Here is a 24298-nt window from a genome sequence, read left to right on the forward strand (position 1 = left end):
AAAGTAATTGTAATTTTGGCAAACTTGGTGGACCACGCCTTTACGTCACTTGCCAATTTTTCGTGTCCTTGTTCCGGCGTATACATTTTTAATGGCTTTTTTCGTAATTGGTCTTCCGCAACTGAAGTAAGATCTCGAGTTTTTTTTTTAATCTGTTGTCTCTCCTCTATTCAAATTTATAGACACAAAATATTTTTGTGTAAAATTTGTTAAATTCAAGTCTGATTTATTGATTGTAAGATAAAAACACTTTGTTAAATTAGAGACAGATGAATGCACATAACTCATCTGTTGTTTGTTTTACCCTTCTTTCTATTTGCGAAATATGATGATACACATGTGAACGTACTTCTTTGTATGGCTTTTTGAATATTTCACGTTTTCTGCTATGTTGTTTCTCTAAAGTGATTTGTGTTAGGAGCTAGTTATTTGATTGTCGAGAGTGTTGGCGTGCCGGACCGATCGTGAACCAGAATCGTATGCATTTATCTGTGTTCTTTCTATTACGAACTTGTCTCGACATATTAGATGGCTGCAACGACGAGAGATTACGGTGTTCTGCTTTTCTTTGAAAAAAGTAATAACTATATTGAACTATAACGAACTATAATGCTCCCTTGGGCACTCTGACTTCCATTCCTTTGTTCAAGTTTGGTTGCCACAACTGGACATTCTTTCTGACCGTTTTTGGAAGAAGTTTTATCGCCTCTTGTTCTTTTTTAACTAGCGGGAGCCACTTTCTGATCTTTATTCTTATATTCAAAGTTAGTTTATATAGCAATTTCTGATGCCTAGTTTTTATCGGTTGCATTACGGACCTCTAGCCTCTGTCTCTGTATCGTAGAATAAAGTTTGCAAGAGTGCACTTCCATTTGTAATCTGTAAAGAAACAATACAATAAAAATATCCCTTACAAAGTGTACAATTTATGGACTAGTCTTTCTGTTATGTGCTCCTGTTAAGAATAATTCAATCAAAACTAAATGACATGCCAATTAACTTAGTTTTGAATGGTATAGTAATTCACTATTCAATCACTTTTAAATTTTTAGTTGTTTCTAACACACGAGTGCATCTGTTAAGTATCTAGCAAATGAATTGGATAATACATTGCTTTATTTTGTGTAATTGTTTAAAATATTACAGTCTATATGTAGTAGTTTTTATTGCTAATTTATTTTTATCATATTGCAGGGACGTCGACAAAGTTCACGATCTCATGGACGAAGTACAGGAACAACAAGATATCGCAAATGAGATATCCGAAGCGATTTCGAGTCCTATCGGTTTCGGAAACGACGTGGATGAAGTGAGGAATTTCAAACTTGATTCGTTTTATTATCGACTTTTGTAGTTTAGTTATTCGGAATAGTGTTTTTTATTTAAATTTTTGACTGACTTTTAGAGATAGTTAGTTTGTTTACATTCATCATAAAATACAACCAAGTTACATAGAAAACAGCCTGTCACTCGATTGCCAATTCTGCGATACATTTTTCACCAAAATTTTGGGGAATCTGGAGTGAAACTACAGAGATGCAATACACTGTTTTATATCCAGCGGTTGCTTTATATTGTTAGTTTTCGGTTAATGCAAGATTGTGTAATTGGAGGCATGTCTTGTTTGGCTAAAGTTGCTTTCATTTGAGGTCTGTGGAGGAATACCATTTAATTTCCATATCTGAAGCGTTTGTCAGGTCTCCACATACTCATTCCACATTAAGCCGAACACCCCATATATTCGTCATGGATGACTAAATGGATTTATTCTGTGCCAGATTTGTTCATGAAACCATCTCTGGGATGCAACACTGGTATAAATAGAGGGTATCCAATATTTAAAAATTTTACAAATAGCTTCTAAGATGAATAAACTAATCCCCTGTAAATCCGTTGTGAGTTTACTATCGGTTTAGTATCATAATTTTATATCGCCATTTTTCTGCCTCGTGCCATTATGCAATCCTAATTAAGCCGACATTCACAACGAACAATATTCAAACTAAACTTGACTAGTGAAAAGACAGATGAACTATAGTCTATATTACTGATTTACATATCATTAGGTACTAAAATAATACTGGAAAAATACTGTTTGTCGGTTCTTGGTAAGCTTAGTCTGGGTAATTGTATTTGTAAACAAGAAAAATTGATTGCTATTATATAAAATAAGAAATATAATAAGGTAGAATCCTGTGGTATGTGACCAATATGTTCTGAGTCCTCTTGCATAAGCTGAAATTTGTATAAAGTTAAAGAATCCCATATAAGTATTTATAATACTAACATATACCTATCATATATGTTTTTTTATATATAAGACAAAGAAACACTAGATTAACAATGAATAGCATGACATTGTACATCATAAAGAAAACTATAAAAGTTCTTGGAAGCTGTGTTTTCTTCTGCTAACTCTAAAACTTTAAAGTCTTCCAATAGTGAGGCTAGCGATCTTTATCACGTCTTTCTTAATTATCTGCAATAAATAGAAACCACGACTAAAACAATTCACTTTATTTGTCAATTTAACTATTGGTAAGTATTTTCCCAAGCCTTTTCAGGCTCCCGTCTTTAGTGTCTAAGGTGGTTGTTCAACATTTATCAGCCTCTTTGTGCATTTTCAGTCTTACTTTAAGTTGTTGTGTTCTCATTTTATGTTTCTCACCTTGTTTAAAGGCTCCTTTCTTTTTATATAGTTGTTTTTATTTTGTCATTCAACCATTTAATTTCATCTTTTGGCTGGTCTGGTAATTCTATAAACTCCTTATTAGATTCTTTTTACTGTTTATTAACAATAACTATTTGATCTGCTTTATCAGCTTTTACTAGAGTTAAACTGTGCCTGTTTAAATAACTTGTTTGTTAATTTACACTTATTATAATTGTTTAGTTCTTTTATTTACCCCAAATAATGCAGTCATTCTGCTTTATTTGCTGTTGTTATCCTTATAAGGTTGTTTTTGATACTACGCTTAAGAATTTGTATTTCTTCTTTATTAATTCTTGAAGTATTTATTATTTTATCAATCTCTGATAAGATTCCTGATGAATTTATATATATATAATGCGGTATCAAAGTTTATTCCTAGTTTCAGCATATCTATTATAACTTCTGGTATTATCAGATTTTCTTCAATAAGGAAATTCATTTACTTTTTACACACTCACTTCGTTTAACCTTAATATCTGGTACTTCTTGATCGTCCAAACAAACGTTTTAGTCGGACTGACGCACGCGTATAGTCAAATTATATTCGAATATTTTGAAAGTTCCTCGAGAAATTAATTCAAAAAATTGGAATCCTGCTCTAATTTATTCTTTTGTTCGAATAACCTGAGGCAGTCCTCGGAGAGGACGAAAACGTTTGTTTTGACGATCAAGAAGTACCGGATATTAAGGTTAAACGAAGTGAGTGTGTATTAAGTTAACCGGTATTTAAGTCAAGTAGATGTGGCGTTTTACTTTTTAAATTTTATTACAGATTTTTAAAATTTCTCTCTATTTTCCACACATTGCAATGTTCTTGGGGTGAATTCACAACAGTGCCTTACACACTGAAGCTGTGAGCCCGAAGGAAGGATGGGAAAAATACTTACCAGTCTGAAATGCATAGTTAGATTGGTGAATAAAGTGAATTGTCTAATCTCTGTGTCTGTTTATTGTATGTAATTAAGAAAGATGTGATCCAATAGCGAGATTAGTGCTTTTTAAGAGAAAACCTTAACCTAGTTATATCCATTCCATTTTAATAACTTTATTAAATGGTTTACAAACTAAAATTTTTACCTTTTTTGAACAAAGCACTTTTTGGCCTTTCTTCAGGATTATTGGAGGTATTGCCACTCCTGTTTTGGAGCCATTTTTACAAATTAGCATAAAAGAAAACAAGAGAAGTGCCGATATCACAAATGCATTGTGTTAGACAAGAACTCCAAAGACTAATGCACGTCCTGATATTGAGTGCAAAACAGAAAAGAGCAATGGTAATGCTTTCCCAAAACAAGTGTTACTTTGCAGATGCTGCAAGATTTTGTGCCTTAAAAATGGCAAAGATTTAGTGCATTTTATGTATTCATTTTTTTTTTACTTTACTGGCTATTACAGAATATAATACAAGAAAAGTACGGCAAAGTCAAATTTAATCCCATCCTGGTTTTGCATTTCTTGATATTTTGATGTGCCGGGAGTCCAAAAATGTAAAAACCCTAACATTGTTTGCATGTCGCTGTCTATTTTGTGTTGTATCTCGGGACTAGTTGAACCAAAAATTTCGAAATGTGACAGGATTATTTGTAGCTGGGCATTAATGCTATTTAATTTCAGTTGTTAAAAGTCAAGGGATGAGAAAAAAGGAGTTACATCATATCTTGAGCAAGAATTGGCTGTTTTTAAGCTTTAATTTAAATTTTCTATTACATTATAATTGAAAACAATAATTAGACTTCTTTCCCAGTTCCCTTAACCTTCCATTTGTATGCCAGGAAAGTTGAGAAAAGCCCTTGACGGCTTTTGTTTTCTCCAGATTTATAATAGCGAAAATCTGAAATTGCTTGTAGTGAGTTGGAGTATGGCAAGGTTCTACTGTATATATAATTTTCATATAATTTAAGTTGATTCTAGCGAGAGATTTATTAAAATTATGAATTATGTATGGCAGTCTGTTCCAGATGCGTTTGGGCTCTTCCTTTGCCACCCGATCTCCTCTTTGTGTGCTAGTCGTATCCACGATGGGCTCAGTAAACGGCTCTTTTGGTGCCCAAAGTGTGGAAAGAGTCACAAATGAAAAAGATCATTTGTAATTTACAATCTGACTTTAAATTTAATCCTTTCTGCTTTTAAAAAATATTGTAAGATAAAACCGATGCAATGTGTTCCCGTATTCCTCCATTATCATTTATTCTTAAAGAAAATAAATTATGTTCAATCTGTTACTGGTCTTAGGATCATTTCTGATAAATTCAAATTTTAAATGCCGCTTAGAAAAAAATCATCAAAGCTACTACCGTTTTTTGGGGCTCCAATGAAAACATTAGTAACGAACAATTTCCGTTGATTTTTTTTTGTGTTGATAGTCGTCTGGAGAGTGCACACCGGTAACAGGTTAGAGCATTTTGGTTAATACGTTCCGGTGTTGAGGCAATGATATGTTTTCTGGGGCATTTGTTTTGAGATTTTATCTTTATCATCTGAATCTGTTCAACTATTTGTAAAAAAATTGTCAATTAGTATCTTTATTTATTGATTTATGGTACCTTTTTCTGTTAATGTAGTCAAGGAGGAGTTATTTTAACGGTTGTTCTGTTGGAGTGGGTGCATCTTTGTGTTTTTCTATTACAAATACTTGACTTGGCATTACACTTATTCTTAGTGCCTCTTCTACACGGATCATGCTGGGCTAATAAGAATGGTTTTGGACTGAAACAACTGTCAAAACTTTAAGCGTTTTAACCCGAAGACATTTAAATAAAGCCAAAAACGTTAGCCTGATAGAACTTTGTTTGCTTTCTTGTGTAATTCTTTAATAACATAGATCCAGTTTAGGTCAATGGGACATTCTATTCTATTTTGATTTAATGTGCTTGTTTATACTTTTCTAATTTGTATTTTGTGTAACAACAGGACGAACTTGCAAGAGAATTAGATGAGCTAGAACAAGAATCGCTGGACGAGCAGCTGCTCGATGTGGCTGGACCGGCGACCGAAAATCTGCCGAGTCCTCCGACGGCCGAACCCATCAGTAGTAGAAGTGAGTACGAAATTTATGATCTGTTAAATTTAAAAATTTTAATCTAATTAACATGATTATTGATTTATTGCTTTGCTATACTTGATATTAAACCATTTTGTAAACAAATTATAATTTTAATATTTCCAAACATTTAAGACACAAGCTTTACAACCATAAGTCACACACTTTATTTTTAAATATAATTTATTACTGACATTGCTTCTACTCATAACTGTGTTAGCTATTATTGATAGACTTGTTCATTCAGTTTTACCATGTTGTTATGTTAAGTGTGTCACGTAAATATAGTTAAGCGACTAACTTAACTGTGTCTTGACGTAGGTTTTTGAATCGGGAATAGTTTCTGCTGGCATGTGCTTGAGTTGCCAAATAAATTTTAAAAATGTAGTAACATGAGAATTGCTTTGTCTGTTGCAATTATTTTGTAATTTCGTTTGATAGAAGGACATGTTAAATACTGGCGAAAAGTATTGACAGAAAAAGAAGTTATGAATATAGAAACAGAAATAATTATAGAAAATTTGATTTTCATCTTGTTTTTAAATTAGAAAAAAAATTGCAGTTTTTAAATGACACTAAATTTCAACAAAGTATGTATTAAAGATGAATGAGTTTTATATTAATAATCTGGATCAGTGGTGTGTCCATATGAAAGTGTTTTAGCATATGTTAATCTGGCCTGTGACTATATTTGTTGCATTGCTTACAAATGATAGAAATGGGCTGGTTTCTTTGTATTCATACAGAATATGGAAAATATTTGCGAGCCACGTACCTAATAATATTGATAAATATTCCTGATCTATAAATTCTGGCAGTATTGCAGGAGGATCAGTTTACTTCTTGGACACCGACTTGGAGGTAATTTTCCTCATTTCAAAGTTATGACTTTCTGTGATCTGCCAATGAGGAAAAAAATGTGGGGTCTAAGAGAACAATTTGTAAAATACATTAGTGTTAACCAGAAAGTATAAAGATCTTGCACTACAAATAGTACATGGACCGTTTTTTGCCTGCATGATGGGCATGAACTTCCATAAGGCACCCTTTGTTTTGTTTTTAACTTTTTAAGTGGTGTTTTGGGTTTAACTGAGGTTCTCTTGTCTATACTACAGGGCATGTTCAGACATCATCTGTTCAAAACTTCACTTTGAACTTTCTTCTACAGTTCAAAATATTCTTTGCATTAGACTTACGTAACCTGAGGATGTCTGTTCAGGTCGGACAAAAAACATTCAGTTTAGTAAATACACTGGACATGTACGACTGGTTTTGGTGTTTTGTTTTTGCGTGTTCCTATATAAACGGCAATATATAATTGGTCCGGGAGTGAGAACACTGGAGAATACTTAAATGCATGTCAATTTAAACTGACTGCATTTTATATAAACAGTCGAACCTCCATATAATGAATTTTCGAAATACAGAAACTTTGTTAACTGGAGAATGCTCTGATAATAACAAAAAATACACACATGTAATTTTTTATTTGTTACAAAAATATCCTTGTACAATTCAGTTTAAAATTCAAATCATGTTTGTTTAGAGAATGACCTTGCAATATGTACTTGCGCACAAGATCTTTTAAATGCTGTATTGTATTTATTGTGGATGCTGTACTGTACTACCAACAATATCTTTCCTGTTGGCAATAGTTGTGGAAACTAGTAGTATGTAAAATAATATACATTATTTTGTTTAACAGTGATATTTTTTTAAAATATAAAGATACTATGAATATTCCATAGAAAAATTTGGCTCTCAACATGTTAATATAGAATCTTACATTTCTAATTTACTGTACACTGTGATATTTTTAATTATATATACATGTTTTAGGTTGTAGCGTTAGTGTCTTAAACTGCACCACAGTGATTATCATTGCAAACTCTTTTCTCTCAAGACTATCTGTTTGAATGCATACCAGTTTGAGTTGCCAACACAAATGGTTAGCATACACTAGGACACATACTAACGGAACGTGACTAATTTTCATAGTTTTCCTCTCAACTACTATAAGAATTTTTGTTAGAGATTTCAGAAAACTAATAGATGTTGCTATTGATTATTTAATGTTTTCAGAATTAGCATGTTTCAAAACATAAGTTAAAATACACTTATTTGACTTTGCTTATTGTAATCAGAATTTTGTGTATATGATAGAACTCAGTTAAGACCTTCAAGGGACTAAAAATGTCTTAAGCAGAAGTGTCTTTCAATAATCCATATTTATTTAACAATGTTCTGCTACGTCACAATGAATTCAGCTTATACGGTATCTATTTTAGATATTTGTCTACTGTAGCTAGCTTAATCTGTTTTTTTATGTATGAAAAATTGTTTTATAATTTCCATAAACAAATCAATTCAATGAATTTTAATACAGTATTTGTAGAAGACTTATCGGTGTTTGGGTGATACTGTTTGTCGAAATTTGCTGTTTCAGGAAAGTATCGTTGCCAAATAACTGCACAAAAATTGTAAAATCCACGTTCAGAGTAGCCCAAAGTCATGTCTCAATGATATAATTTCACACAATTTTCTACATTTCTTAATGTAATTTTTTTGTGTGTGTAATTAAATGTGTAAAATTTTAAACACTATGTAATTGTAAAACAAACCAATCTATTTTTCAATCCTGGACAAGGATTTGTGTCTACTCGAGCTAGAAATATTCTTAAGTGGGAACCTTCTTACATGTAAAAAAATTTACACACACTTTCGAAATTAAATGTACTGTACTACATGAAAGAACTTAAGTTCAGCTGTAATCATTAGATTTAACAGTATTTTAATCCTCCTAGGTATTTGTGCACACTGCAATAATTTAAATTGCCAATATTTCTTTAATTATATGCTTGCCGTTAAATATGGTACTCCCAAAATATCAAGCAAACGGCACTGGATGAATTATTATTAATAATCTGATGTTTATGCATACTTTCAGTGTTGGTCAATAACCCAATTTTGCTAATTGTGGTATTATTTGACTACTTAATGTTATTTGTTAATTGTTTATCATTGCTATAAGTGAACCTCAAAATGATTTTAGAGTAATTAGATTCTATTTGTATTTTAAATGTAATTTACTACTTACTTTCTATCAGTTCAAACTTGGCTTCTTCACTTTAATAACGCTTGTGACAAAGTATGGTAACTAGCGATAAGATGATGGAAAAAAAATATCTGCATTTGATTTTGTATATAATAATAATAATGTGTGCATTGAAATTGCTCTTAAGTAGTAAATAGGTAAAATATATTTAGTGATTAATCAATTGCATACTTACAAGCAATGAGCTCACCTTTTTTTATCTCCTATGTGTAGGAGTAGTTGCAAAACACTTCTTCGTATCTTAGTAAATTTTATTTTATCTCAATATAAAATTGCCGTGTTTGTAGTTTATCAATTGGATAAAAATTTTAAAAATTATTATAACAACAATGCCAGATTTCTGAACTGTGAGAGCCTTTAAGTAAATTTAATTCGTGCAGTAATTTGGCAATGTGTCAAAGAAGTTACTTGACAGTTTGTAATTAACTGGATCATTGTCAAATAGTTTGAACGTTCCAATAAACATTGTAGAATTTTTTAGGAATGTTGTGCAAATGTTAGCGTAGGCGTTTCGGCATTAACAAGAATATTGCGAAGTATTGACAATGTTTGACAAAGATCCAACCGTGGATATGAATCTATTATAAGAATTGTTTGAATAGCTTTTTCTATATTTTCTTGCAGTTTTTGAAACTATTTGTGTGTTTTAATGTGTAACTATTTCAGTTAATTATTTTATAATTATAATGTGACATTTTTCGTCGAGAGGATCCAGATTAAAATTTGATTTTGATCGCGATTTACGGATCAGATTGTGGATCTTTCTCGTTCTTTGTCCACGATAGCCAACTAAGTTGGATATTCCTGAAATCAAATGAAATAACAGTTGTACTGTACATTGTGTGTCTGTGCCTCGAGCCAAACCAAAAGCATAGTAATTAATATTAGTGAATAATCTATATGAAACAGTGTTTCTGATTCTGTATAAAATTTGTCTTCTCAAATTTTTGGTGACTCAGAAATGATTAGATAGATAAGAGGTAAAGAAAACTTGTTGATGCTGTATTTATACATTTTGGTATGTTTTTCTATTATAATTAGCTTGTTTTATATAGATACAATTGTTTTTATTGAAGTAAAATTTGTTTAAGGCCTATTTTTAGGGGATGTAGCTAAATCTGACCTTGTTTACACTCATTTTTATGGAATTTAATCTAGATACAATGTCATTTAGGTCCATTTTTTAGCGAGGTAAGCTAGAATCCAAGTTCATTTGAACATGATATTATACAGAATGCTTTCAATTCTACTCTCAATTGAAAGTGTTCTGAAAGCTTTTGGAATGTTTCAGTATACTTCTTTTCTATTCTTAAACTGCAAAATTAGAGAGGAATTGGCGTATTACCTGTCTAAACCTTCCACCTGTAATTCATATTTGTTTTTGGTAATTGTCTTCCCAGTAGCTTGCTCCATTTTTCAGATTTAAAATTGTAAAGTATTCTGAAATTATCGAAAAATAATTAAAGATATTGAAATTTGCATAGTAAACATAAGTATTTGAATTTATTATTATGTTAATTTACTAAAATATATTACTCTTTATATATAAATGTTAGATTAGAATTAAGTTAATTGCTAAATTACAGAACTTAATTTCTAGCTAATGTAATTGATGACGCCTCCGCATGATGAGCAAATGTCAGATCGGAATCCTGCTTCGAGCCGATCTCTTCAAATTATTATGAATTTGAGATATATTAATGTTAGTATGAGAAGGCAGCTTAATTGCCTACCTTTAAGCCAAATTCTGTAATTTAGTAATAATTAACTTAATTTGTCTCAAGAGTAACTATATTTTGTAACGGTGGGCTATTTTATAATTAAAAGAAATCAAATTCCTTTTAAATATCATTTCTATTATAAGACATTAGGTTAAAGTGTTTAAGAAATGCAAGAATCCTTTGTTCAGTAAGCTGCTTTGATTCTGAAGACAATTACTGAACCCTCATCTGACCTTTTTAGTTCTTCCTCTCTTTCTTCAGTGAAGTAATCAATATGCCTTTAATGGGTTAATTAGTAAAAGTAATAATTATAAATGTGCATTAAAAATAAGTTTGCGTGAACAGAAAGATCTTTCGGCTAGGTTATGATAGTTTATAATGTATAAATTGCCTGTAATGATCTGGAATTTACAATTAATCCTTAACTTCTGATTGTACTTCAAGAACAAATGAATATTTTGTGCAATTGTTTTGATTTCGCTTCGAGTAGTCGCTCCGCCGAATGTCAAAAATGCAAAATTCAACGAGAGACTTAACCTAATTTGGCATAAAGAAATATTTTCATTTTCCTCGTCCTTTGTTTACACTGTCGCAGACTGCTTATTTAAGGTTGTATATTGTTTTATTACTTTTAATTGCTGTTTTTCCAGTTTTTAATTCAGTAAACATCTTGTTTTGTAGCCAAGTTTGTTTTGTTTTAAAAAGTAATTTTTTTTTATCATTGGCCTAGTGTCTATTATCTATATTCTTTTGTAACATAAGAGCTAAGTGTTTTAAGGTTCGATAATATAAAGTCAGAATAAAGAAAACTTATAAAATTTTTTAAAGTGTTTAAAACTAAGTTTTGTTGGAAATACAGCTTGAATTGTTGAGCTCGCAGTTTCAAAACCTGTGTCTTTAAGAGGATAAATTATACTTTAAGAATGAATCTAAATGTCTGGTATTTGGAGTAGCCGATGTTTACTGTGGGAAAAAATAGTAAATTCAATGTTTTTGAAACAGTTTTTGAATGTTGTTTTTGCACTTCTGAGGTGCAAAGATCAATTTTTATGTTTCCTCTTTTACTTAAATCTTGAAAGAACACTGACAAGTTCCTTAATATACAAAAACATTTCAGAATTTTATTTAAGCTGTAATTTATTGTTACGTAAACGTTTTCAAAGCCCCGAAACCAAAAGTCTGCTCTGTTCAATGGAAAATTGAGATGATGCATTTCAAGACAAAACTTTTTGAAAATATTTCTTTTAATCTACCAAGTCTAAGTTTTGTTTTGATATTTAGGTATATTAAAACAGTAACGATTGATTTTATTATTATAGACAAGGCGATCGTGACACGAAACAAGTTTATATTAAATAAGTTCTGCCGAAATATTACCATTTTGTATAATTGTTTTTTCTTTATAATGGTGACATTAGAGAATTACAATAAGAAAATTACGTCCTTTGTCTACCGCTATGAGAGAGGAAGAACTTATCTCACAGATATCCCGGTACTGAGCCAATCCTATGATAAATCTGAGGTTCATTCTCGAGTTTTTCATGGAGGATCTGGACCAGTGTATCTATCTTTTCACTGCTGATATTTCTGATTGCTGTGTGGAACTTGTAAAGAAAGGACATCTTAGCAACTTCTAGACAGCAGTTTTTCTATCTAGATGCTAAGATTGTTGTTTAAGGTGCATTATTGAGCATGAGGAACCTTATCTTTCCTTCTTTTACTAACTCATTTCCCTTTCCTTCCCATCTAAATGCTTCGTGTATGGCCACATCTATTGCTCCAATGCAAAAGGCTCTGTCCCCAAAATAATTTTAAATCAAGTTTTGTATCATACCTAATTAGTATCCTTTATCAATACTGCCAAATATCTAGTGTGAAATCAGAAGTTCTGTAATAAGTTTATGGAAGAGGTAGGAGATCCTTTTGTGTGGATGATAGTCTCTTGCTTGTCTACACTATGCTAAGAGGATGTGTTTGTAACAATCAATTTTGCAAGCCAAGGATTGCTTAATCATGATTATCCAAATTTAAGTGGTACTATAGTATGATTAAAGATAAAACCTTGGTTTTATACATTTCTATAATTCTTCAGTTACTGGATTGACTTGTCGGCCAGATTTTAGTTTTAACCGACTTCTGTGCTTACGGACATAAAGTTTCGTGCAAATGTCAATGTAAAATTGCTGTTTTGTCTATATTTAAATCAGAATGCATGATGAAAGCCCAGTTTGAATAAATTTCATATTGGGGAACGAATTCGTGCCAAAACAATAAGATATGCACTCTCAAGACTAGTCTTTCTGCTGGTTTTGAATTAAAATTTATCTTAACAGATTACATAAGCTTGTTTTAAAACTATTTATTTGGCAATTCGGTATACACGAAAACGTATCGGAATTCTTACTGTTCTGCTAAACTGGCTTATATTATAATTTAATTGTACGGCATATAATCAAGCGATCAAACTTTATCAGATTGTAAAAATATTTTATATGGTCTCCCCTACATGTCTGAACTACAGTTGTGTAAATTCTTATTCTTTTATGGTTAGCGTGGAGCCAAGTAAGGCAGAACAAATTCAAGTTATTTTGACGGTGGGAACCTGCAGTCTGCACGAAGTTGCCGAAGAGTTTAACAGGCCGCGTCTAGACTTCTACCGATCTGTTAAACTCTTCGGCAACTTTGCCAGCTGTGGGTTCCCACCTCAAAGTGACTCGAATTGTTCCTTCTTACTTTGCATTGTGATTTACCCGCAACAGAATAAGCAAAGAATAACACGGTTCCGGAATTATGGGACAAGTTGTATATTATTTCGTAATTTGATGTCAAAGTAAGATTATCTCCCTACGAAAGTAATTAAGAATAATTGCCACATAAGAAATTTATCTCCAGACCAGATTTTTATGTTTGAGTGCATTTATAATTTGATTTTTATAGTTGTGTATACATCGTTTTACATATTAAGCAATTGTTGTTACAGCACTTACAAAATAGAATAATTTTACGTAAATGCTTCTTAGTCAGTCATTGAAAAAGCACACTGAAGTTGTCAATAATAAAAGTGCTTGCATTTCTTCACTTACCCTAGCAAATATGTAAAATGTCAGTATTTGTATTATTAAAGCATTTTATGTAATTGTTTTAGTGTTTAATGTGAGACAAAACACTGTTAAGGTACGATAAACACAATAATTTAAAACAGGCCATTAACAGTCCTAAATTAGGACCTCTTTTGTTATAAATTAAGTCTAGATCAGTGATTTTTCAACATATCTTGAGCTGTCTACTAGTGGATAAAAGGATAAAACCATTGCTATTGGTTAGATAAAAACTCACAACCAACAGGCTGGCTGCACAGAGTTTTCTAGGTTTTATTCATTTGTAACACCTAAATAGGTGCCCTTTTCATATAATGGCCTCTCCTCACTTGGTGTCAAGTGGTCTTAGCCTATTACGCCAGTTCTTTTCTAGCTAATTGTGCACTCGCAATTTTTAGTGGCGCACGGAGCCAGTGCCATATCACAACTCGTTGTGGCTCCGGCTCGGCATTCTAACAAAAATTGCGACAGCACCGAGAAACCAGAGCCCCACTGACCCTTTGCCTTTAAATGAAAGACGACATTGAAAATCTGCAGGTTTTATATGTAAAGGTGTGCAATTTACATTGAAAAGGAAACAGCAGATCAGTATTTTCTGGTGTTTTGCCACAAAACTACGAGAAGTTTGTGGCACATTCCGGTTGAGAACCACTGTTCTGGATTAAGTAAAGTAAATCAAAGTAATAGTCTTACGGCTATGGATTCTGTTACTATCAAAATAATCCTTGATAATTTAACAAAATAATGCTACTGTCTAAGAGTAACCTCTCTAAGAAAGTAAACCTAATATTGACACCATTGATAACTTGTCTTAGCACCATTTGGTAACTTCAGGTTTAGTTAGTTTACAATATGGAAACGGTAGAATTTTTAAGTAGAGAAACTTGGTGTATGGGGATTGAAATTTGTCTGATTTTTGCAGAGAAACCAGCAAAACCGGAGGAGGAAGACGACGACATGAAAGAATTGGCAGCCTGGGCATCCTAAATCCACTTTATAATACTGTAAATAAAGAGTCGAATTTATCTTGCGTAAAAAAAAACGAATGAAGAATTTTATATTTAAAGTATCTGCGAAATTTACTATGGAACCTAATGGGGAACCACGTTGATTTAACAAACTTTTTCCAGAATTACATCCAGGAGTTACGATTAAATTTCGATTTTTTTCGGCTAAACAAATTGAAAATCTCTGTCCACTTAACGTATAATTTAGATTCTGCGGTGATAAACACGATTGTGACGTCAACACACACACTCACGTACACACAAGCCAGCTTCAGTAGAAGAGTTAAATGAATGAAAAACTAGCCTTAAAAAAGATTGTTTTTAGGATTGTTTTATGGTTTATACGTTTCTATATCTGTTTAATTTGGAAAAAAATTGTACAATTATATAAATAAATAAATAAATAAAATAATTTAATCACCGTTTATTGTAATAGGATAAAAACCAAAACAACAACAACAAAAAAATTGCAAATATGCTTGTAAATAATTCTTTACTAAACTCGATGCAATAAAGTCTACTGTGAAACGTTTCGACTGTGTTGTGTATTGTTAAGGCGCTCGTCACCTGTGACATAAACGCGGAAACCGTATATACAACACTGGATTTCTGCTCTGACGTCACACTTGGCCACCTGTTTGGAAGCTGGCTTACGAGGTGAATGACTCTCTTCCCCCCTCGTTTAATACCCATAATTGATTCCTGTATTTCAATTTTATCGAAATATTTTCGGGAGGTGAATGGCCTCCCCGATCATGCCGTAACGCGAGCGGGAAGCTTTATTTAATCGATACGATGGCTTGAAAATTCCACAAAGAGGGAGCTAATATTCAAAAGTAGCTCTTTTGGAAATTACATTCCCTTTTTAATAAATTTTAATTTCGTTTCTACGTTTCTTACTTTAAAAGCTGATAGGGAATCTTATCCTGAGGCGACTGTTTGTATAAATAGCGCTCTCTAACCGCTCTCTAGTGTTTTTTTTTTTTCCCCTGCGATTGCTACTTTATATATATATATATATATATCTACATAGTCACTACTTCAAAGTGGTTCCGTAGTTTTTATTTATCCCCAGAGAAGTGGTTTTTTTAACCACCGCTGGCATTTTGTTTTCATCGCTGTAACCGAAGCCACACCACCTTAATAGTTTATGATGGAGACACGCTGCACAGCCGTAAAGCCACCCCCATTTAAGTTTTCAAATAGGTATTTTAACCGATCGAAACCGCAAAACGGAGCCGAAAAGTCAGTTAAATAGTTAAGGGCCACTTAAGCACTTACGAATCAAACTGGATTTTGTCTTTATAACGGTAACAGCTACCCGTGTTTTGGCTAATTGTCTGTAGTCAAGCTGCGTTTTAAATTGAAGTAATTAAGAAAATTTAGGCGCATGATTTAAAAAATTTCTTTATAAAATTGCTAATATTCCGGAATTTTAAGATTAGAAGCGTGTTTAATTTTCTCCCCCCCTCCTAAGTGTTTTAGTTCGTTCGGAGATTTGCAAGGTGAGCCAAATGTCGCTTGACACCCTTATAAAATTGACAGGGAAGATGCTATGCCGTCTGGTTGATAGAAAGATGGTTGTCCCTAAGCATAACCTTCCCCTGCTGATTTTATAAGGATGTCAAGCAATTTTTAGATTGCTAACGTTTAACAATAAAAAGAAAATACTTATATAAGTTTCTAAACTAAGCTATAAATGTAGATTTATAACTCGTGTTGTTCGCAGAATTCTAAGTAAGTATATATATATATATTCTAATTGTTCAGCATAATGATCTACTTCTGTGTGTTACTGTTATACATACCGCATTTTCTAGGATTCAAATGTAGATACCTACGTAAATTTATGTTCTTGGAACGGAAAACCGATTGACACGTGGGTTTAAATGTTACGGAAGCCAAGAAAAATCTTTCGTTTTGACATTAAGCATGCACTTAAGATAAACATCAATGATAATTGTATTTTATGCATCCCTAAACAAGAAGGATTATTATTATAAGTTGTTTTATGCGCCCCTTTCGTGTACATGCAGGAATAATTAAATGTTTTGATACTCGTAACTAGTAGTAGCATCATTTGATGATTTTATCATCATCATTTTTTATCATTATCATTTTTATACAGCCGCAACGTCAGCCAACATGTGCTACCTTGGTTATGTAAGGTTCTAGTTACGTATTTCTCTGATTTATTTCTGGTCTCTTCCACTTAAACACCAGTTAACCCTCGTTCGTCCCCCCCGACTTCTAAGAAGAGTCGAATAGAATCTTGTGTTAGAGAGTGGCAACGACTAAAGTTGGTACATCTGAACTTATCAAGAGTGTCTTGGAAAATCAGATTTTCGTTCATATTAGGGGACACGTGTCAGGTCAATGAACTCGCCGTTTTTTCTTTAATTTTTTTTTAAATCTTCCGGAAGGGGAACCAGGAAGAAGCTGCTTATAACACCCCCCATTTTGGCAACGATCCAGATGTCAAAAGTGTCACTAGTTCTGTCATATGTTTACTTTTATATTGGCCACCATCTGTCGTATCGAATATGAAGACATAACCGTATATTTTTCGTGCATGAATGGGGAAATGTGTTTTTTAAAACTTTATTTCTTTCTTTTTATTGGTTTAGATAAAAATGGGGGATTGTGGTAAGCGGTTTCTTGATGGGCGCACTGTATTTTTCCAGTTGTAAATCTTACTACGGTTGAGAGTTTGTGGAGAACAAACAGAACTCCGATGACTAGGTTTCTACTTTGATTACTTTAATGGACCGGAGCCAGATTTAGACGCGTGGCCTTACAGCCCACCGGTGGCCGAATAACACTACTGATCGCTGGTGGTTTGGTCGCGGGTTCGCGCCCCACCAACGTGCTGGCCACGTGGAGTTTACCGGGTTTCTTTACGTGTCTAACACCTAAATAGGAGCAACTTTCTTATAGATCCTCCGGGGAGGCATTCCCCCTTGGCAGATCGCCCAAGTGTTGTTTTGCCGTATTCCGTAATACTAGACGCGTGACCATATACTATTATAATATGATCTCTTTCAACAAATAATAAATAAAAACTCGAGGGCCTAATTACTCAGTACATAATATAATATATAAATCAGGCTGTGGCTAATAGATGTATATCTTAAAAGCTGCAGGTCGTAGTGACATTGCTTTTCTCCAGAGGATCAAGCAGCTAAGTAAGCAAACCAATGACACAGTCCTTTTCATATGAAACGGACTGTGTCATTGGTTTGCTTACTTAGCTGCTTGACACCTAGACTCACCCTCGGTCTTCCTAGGTAGCTGGTGGTCTGCCAGATTTGTTATTGATATGTCTGTGATAGAAATCATCTGTGTGTGTTCTCGATGCCCACTTGTTCATAAGGCATTCTCTTTCTGCCATTTATCGTGTGTTTTATTCCTTATAATTGTCTTATATCCGAGTTTATAGCTTATAAATATTGAATTTTAATAATTACCTTTTAAGACTCTCAAAATTCAAATCTTCGCATTTATCTGAAAAAAATTATGCATTATTACAAACAATTCTTTTTTATACGTAAGAAAGTTATTTTAAGCCTATTGAACCAAAGCTGTAGTGATCAGTACCCAGAATTTTTATATGTAAGGGCATTTAGCACGTGTCTACACAATGGTTTCTCTCCTATTATATGAATGTAAAGGATATTTCGAGATGAATAGCATCTACTAACCTATTCATGTGTCTAAGAAGGATTACGTATTAAATACGTCAGCGGTTTGATTGATCGTTAGAACTATGTAAATTTAGTACAGATTTATCAAGCGGGGAGCCTCTTTAAAAAGGCTCGACTACGCGTTGTCGCTTCAGACGTCGAGTATGTAGCCTCAACGAGACGCGATAGACAGTCGTAATAATGACTTTTTACGAAATAAAACACAACGTATATTTGAATAAATTCTTCTGTTTGTTAAAATTTAACAAATAGCGCAAAAAACGTTTTAAATTTGTGTATTTTAACGGAAGCAGAAGCGTCTTTAAGTGATGCGCGCGACACGTCGCGACCTACCTTGCGATGTTACGCAACGCGTTAATCGTTTCTGAAGTTTTAGTATAAACGAACAGTATTAACGATTGTTTACGTCTTTATAACTTTCAAAAGACTATTTAAAGGCATATTTACGTATTCCTTTAACAGAAATATAACGTTATAGCTTATTTTGCGAATTATATAACTCGAGAGCGACGCGACGCGAAGCGGAGCCAAGTTATCATTCCCGCCATATTAAGACGTTAATATTTGTTAATTATACGTTTATTACACAAAGTACACTATTTAATTGTGTACGAAGTGTAGTTTAAACACACAAAGGTCAAATTAATGCGTAAAATGTTAAATTTTAGTTTTCTCGCGTCGCGTCGCATGAGCAAACGACGCGACGCGACACATTTCACGCATGCGTACTTAGTCTCGGTTGGCAGACGAACTAAACCGATAGAAAGTTATTATTTAAGACTTTAAAATTCGCGAAAATCTTTGTTTATTGTTGGAAATAACCGAATTTGGCTTTGAACTTTAATCGAAACGCGAACAAATTAAGTAGTTCAAAGGTCAAATGGGTGACTTTTACCGTTTTTCCCCCTGTACTCTACTGACACCAAATCTAACGACAGGTTACGGCGTGTCACGTGACGCGATTGATCAACTACTATCTGGGTCACGGAGTCAATAAAATTCGAAATTCGGGAATTTACCCCATCCGGAAAATAATTTTTAGGATTTTTTACATTGGCGTAAACATCTGATGTTTATGTAATAAAATAGAATTAGTTTATTTCATATTTTCTACCAATCACTAGTAAGAGAGAGGTGAAAAACATCTTGTTACGTCATCATCTCTCGATTATTTTTTTGAGTCGAAAATTAATTTTAAAAAATAACAATATATATTTTATAATCATAAATGCGTACGTAATTAATAATTTAAATTCGAAACAGATTTTAAACAATTATTTAATTTATATGAATATTTTTGAATTTAATTATTTGGCAACATTGAAATTGATCTCGCGGATTAGGGAAAGTGACGTTACGTCATCGATTTTCGATTATTTATTAAAAACGTATTTTTTTTTAAAAGTCATTTTAATTTGTTCTAAATATAGATAATTATTTATTGCTAATTATTAATCACTCGGTATTAATTAAGTTGTAAGTCGATGAAAAAGATGATTAATTTAAATACTAATTAAATTATTTTAATCTGATTTGAATATCTGGCAACAGTGAATAATTCAGTATATTTTATCGAAAATTAAATTTTAAAATTACATTTTAACTAATTTTCATATATTTATGCCGGATTATTTTGAATGCGGAATATTATATTTATAATTAAAGTGCAGAAAATCTCCGTTCTGCATTTGGAGTTAGAAGGAAAATTATTTAAATTCGCGATGACGTCACAAATTCAAATTTTAAAAAAATTTCGGATTGTTGTTATTAATTTTAGATTTAAATGACCTTTAATTCTGCGAAATTCTAATTTCATGGACTTGGGTGGGATCCACGGCTAATTAACTCCAGTCATATCACTCGGAGATGTTGAAAAATCATCACAAAGTTAGAAACGCGATTGGTTTTCTGTGGATTATAAATAAAACACGGCAGTGTGATTGACGTCGTCTTTTGTTACAAGCAGAAGAAGAAAAAATGGGGAGAGAATAAACCAGGAGACGAAAATATAACCGATCGTTTCCTGTTTACGTCAGATTTTCCGAACAAAATTTATCTATTTTGACGTTTCGTGTGAAATTTCGGGTTTGTCCTCGGTCTCAATGGTCTTGTTCGAGATGCGATAAGAAAAGAACAGAGGCCAGAAAACATGGCGATCTTAAAATATTCTTACTGCCTCTTCCTTTATTTATTTAAACACGTGTTCGGCCAATGAATGGGCTACTGTATTCCGGAGATTTTTGATTGTTTATACTCAAAAAATGATAAAAACAAAGGGGAACAGACAAGGACGAGTGTGACGCTAGGCCCCACGAACAACAATCTTCCATCGTTAATTGCGAGGTCAAAATACTTCATCGTGTCTGGGATCTTTCTAAAGAAAGGGCCGTAAACTTAAAATATATTAGGAAAGAAACGGAAAAATTGACCTCGCTTCGCCGAACCCGAGAGAAATTCTCTATAAAGCCGCTCTGCTGATCGTCGCAACCTTTAACCTTAAAATACAGGTCACTTCTAAAGCAGGTATTCAGCTCGTATATCATACATTATTTGAAAAGTATAAATTTAGAAATAATCAATAAACTGAAAGCTATAAATATACTCGATCCCGAACACAATTTTAGTATTCCGAGAACGGTAAATGGCATTTTTCTGTTTGGTTTTTAAACATATACATTTATATCGTTTAAAACTTCCTTGAAATATAAAAGTTTGTCATAACATCTGGCATGATCAATCAGTATAATCGGAATTACATTAACGACTCAATTAAAATCTCCGATAGTAAACACAAGCGGAGTTTTGTTTGGGTCACGAGTTAACTAACTCCCCGTGAGGCATTCTAAGAATCTTTACTTTTATAGAAGGCAGAAAATACGGAAGTCAAGAGAAAATGACGTCACAACTGGGAAATACCGACGCCATTTTTTTTCTCCTCGAGCTCTTTTATTGTTTCTTTTCCTTTTATTCTATTTTCTCGTATTGTAAACAGCGTAGGAAGCTCCGTATAACGTGAAGTAATTGATTTTATTAGGCCTATTTGGCTTATTCCTATCAACAGATTAGTCGAAATCGATATCGTATCTTGACTTTTGATCTTTCTAGATGCAACGAGATTCTGCAAGAGCAACAAACGAGAAAATACGATAAAGAAATAACAATACGAATATAAATCATTTTTTCAGGAACAATAAACCGAAAAAATATCATTTTTCAAACGAAAATTTACAATGTCTATAAAATAATATTTCGATGTCGATGATCGGTTATAGATTTTTTTTTATTTGTTTTTTTATTGGTCGTAAATTTGTCGTAAAATTATAAATTTAAATATGTAAAATAAATAATATATTACGGTTTCAATTTTCATAAATTTTAATATATCAAATAAATTTTAAAATATATAAATAAGGGCAATAAAAACAATAAAATATTTCAAATTTCTCAAATCCATAGAGATCCGTAACACTTATATACGAATGGATTTTTAGAGTTTAAAAATATTTATTACTATTTTTTCCTTCTTCTTTTTATTATTTAGAAAGAAAAGGCTTCTGGCTTCTTAATATAAAAGCTTTTACTTTCGTTTATAGTTTATAAATTTAAAAAATTGAGTTTGAATTTTGTACTTTATAGTAAAGGCTGAGAATGAGATAGTGCCCGTATAAGATGTGTTTTGAGGCCTTATTTCCACTTTAAATTAAAAACTAATAAAATAATTTATAAGGATTTGTCCAGTGTACGTAGTGAAAGGCCTACTTAATTAATGCTTACATTGGATTTATCGGTATAAGAGCCTCTTGGGCTAACTGCTTTTTTAGCCTTAAATAAAAGGATTATATTGGAAAGGCTTACATTATATAGAATTATATGAAAGCTGCTGTACTTGATCAGCGATAAAGGGCCTTATATAGAATTTACGACCTTTAAAATTAAATATTTTATAGGTTTGGTTTATTTGGATACGGTGAAGCGACACTGGGCGATCTGCTGAGGAGGGATGCTTTCCAAGAGGCCTTTTTATGGGAAACTGCCCCTTATTTAGGCGTTACACACGTGAAGAAAATCCGGAAAACTTGACGTGGCGAGGAGCGAACACGTCGTTCTCACGTATAATATAAAATACAAGCCCACCACTGCCCGAGCGGATAAAAGCACCGCACGGGCAGTGGTGGGCCTGTATTTTATAACTAAGCAAGCATTTCTTTTAAAATTTCTAACATTTTCCTAATGTAAATTCCACTTACCACTTACCTCCAACGAATACAAAAATAGACGCCATTAAAAAATTTGAAATTCTTGTCCGTTATTACTGTTGTAATAATAAATAAATAAATGTCCAAACTTAAAATATAAAATTTCAATTTAAGGTAAGGAATTTTATATTTTAGACGTCATAAAACCTTCATTTCTAATTTAAACTCTAGCCATCATACTTTAATGTAATTGTGTGGGCCACAGCGAGCGGGCCGTTCTTTCGCTAGTCCTCATTGATTTATCGCGTATGTTAACTGTTAAGCCAAATAATTATTTAATTTTGACAACAAAAATCTTCATTTTCAGCTTTATAACATAATTTTCAAAAGATTAAGCACGCTCTTCCTTTTGATTTTATAATCTATTATGTACCAGAACCATCTGTTTTTATGTTAAATCTCTGCGTGGAGAACTGCAAGCATCAATTACGATATGTCAAATTTATTATAAACCACGCACAAATATTAATATTTGCTTACTCTTTTTTAGCTTTTAATGAGTATTTATAAACAATTTTACTCATAATTTACGTCACACGTTAAAAAATTAGCATAATTTATGCAAACAGAATAGAAATATTTCAAGACTACTACATTTTGATTTGTGTCGTTCTGACTTAACTGCATGGAATTTTTTCGCCCTGTCGGCATTAATAGGGCCCTTTATTGCAAGCCCATTGTGAGCTCGGTCTGGGGAGTGCCAGGTTACCAGTGGCGTAGCGAGGGGGGTGCAAGGGGGTGTATAATGCACCGGGCGCCACTCGCAGAGGGGCGCGCAAATGGTCTCCAAGACAAACTATATGTTTCTGGAGGGAGGAGAGGGGCGTCAATAAAGTGTCGGGCGCCAGTTATGTTCGCTACGCCACTGCAGGTTACGTGCAGTTTTCCGGGTTTTGTTCGGATGTTTAACACCTAAAAGGAGCCAGATTCTCCTATCTTCACGTGTCTAACAACTAATAGGGGCCAGTTTTCTATAGAAAGTTCTTCTCCCTCTTGGCATATCGCTCACGTGTTGCATTGCCTTCACCCATCCCTTCCGACTGAACGTTTCCTAAATTCTGTAATATTTTAATTGAACATTTTTACTCACACTTTAATCCAAAGTTTAATAATTTAAATGAGTTTTAAATGCAGAATATTAACTTAACTAAAACAATTCGTTTGCTGTGATAAATAATAAGTTTAACACAGATTGCATAGCTGATTTAACACGTAGACTACGTATCGATTGCTCCGCTGTAAAAGATAATAAATGATTAAAATATAACGATTTATGCGCTTAATTTCTTGAAAAGTTTTTAAATAGATTAAGCGTATAAATCTTTTTTTTCCTATCATTTATGTAGCCTAAAATGACGCTAGAATGGCCTAAAATACCCTTAACGTATTTAGCTTCAATGTATAGTTTAGAATGTGGATCGTAATTGAGTTGAAAACAGCGTGTTTTTCTTCTAAAAACTGATGGAAACACGATGAAAATATGATTAAATATTCGAATAAAAGAGTAGGCTACAGCGGTTTTGGGCCATTCTTTTACTTTCCAAATCTGTACAAATTCGTTAATGTCGGAATTGAAAATAAGAAACGAACCGAGAATTATCCGCCAACAACCAATTCAAGAGAACAAAACAACTCCGCTAAGAG

At 32.8% G+C, this 24298-nt stretch overlaps 1 protein-coding gene across 1 annotated transcript in view; it reads left to right on the forward strand.

Annotated features, from left to right (window-relative positions):
* Positions 1 to 15227, forward strand: part of shrb (charged multivesicular body protein shrub) — a 32121-nt gene extending 16894 nt beyond the window's left edge. Inside the window, exons 3-5 of the mRNA XM_067265727.1 lie at positions 1195 to 1309; positions 5624 to 5750; positions 14610 to 15227. Of these exons, the coding sequence (XP_067121828.1) occupies positions 1195 to 1309; positions 5624 to 5750; positions 14610 to 14674 (307 nt within the window). The 3' untranslated portion in view covers positions 14675 to 15227. The remainder of the gene's footprint in view (positions 1 to 1194; positions 1310 to 5623; positions 5751 to 14609) is intronic.
* Positions 15228 to 24298: the final 9071 nt, after the last annotated feature.

This window comes from Centruroides vittatus, unplaced genomic scaffold, assembly GCF_030686945.1.
Source record: "Centruroides vittatus isolate TY-2023 unplaced genomic scaffold, ASM3068694v2 contig_2425, whole genome shotgun sequence".
In the NCBI taxonomy this organism is placed as follows: Eukaryota; Metazoa; Arthropoda; class Arachnida; order Scorpiones; family Buthidae; genus Centruroides; species Centruroides vittatus.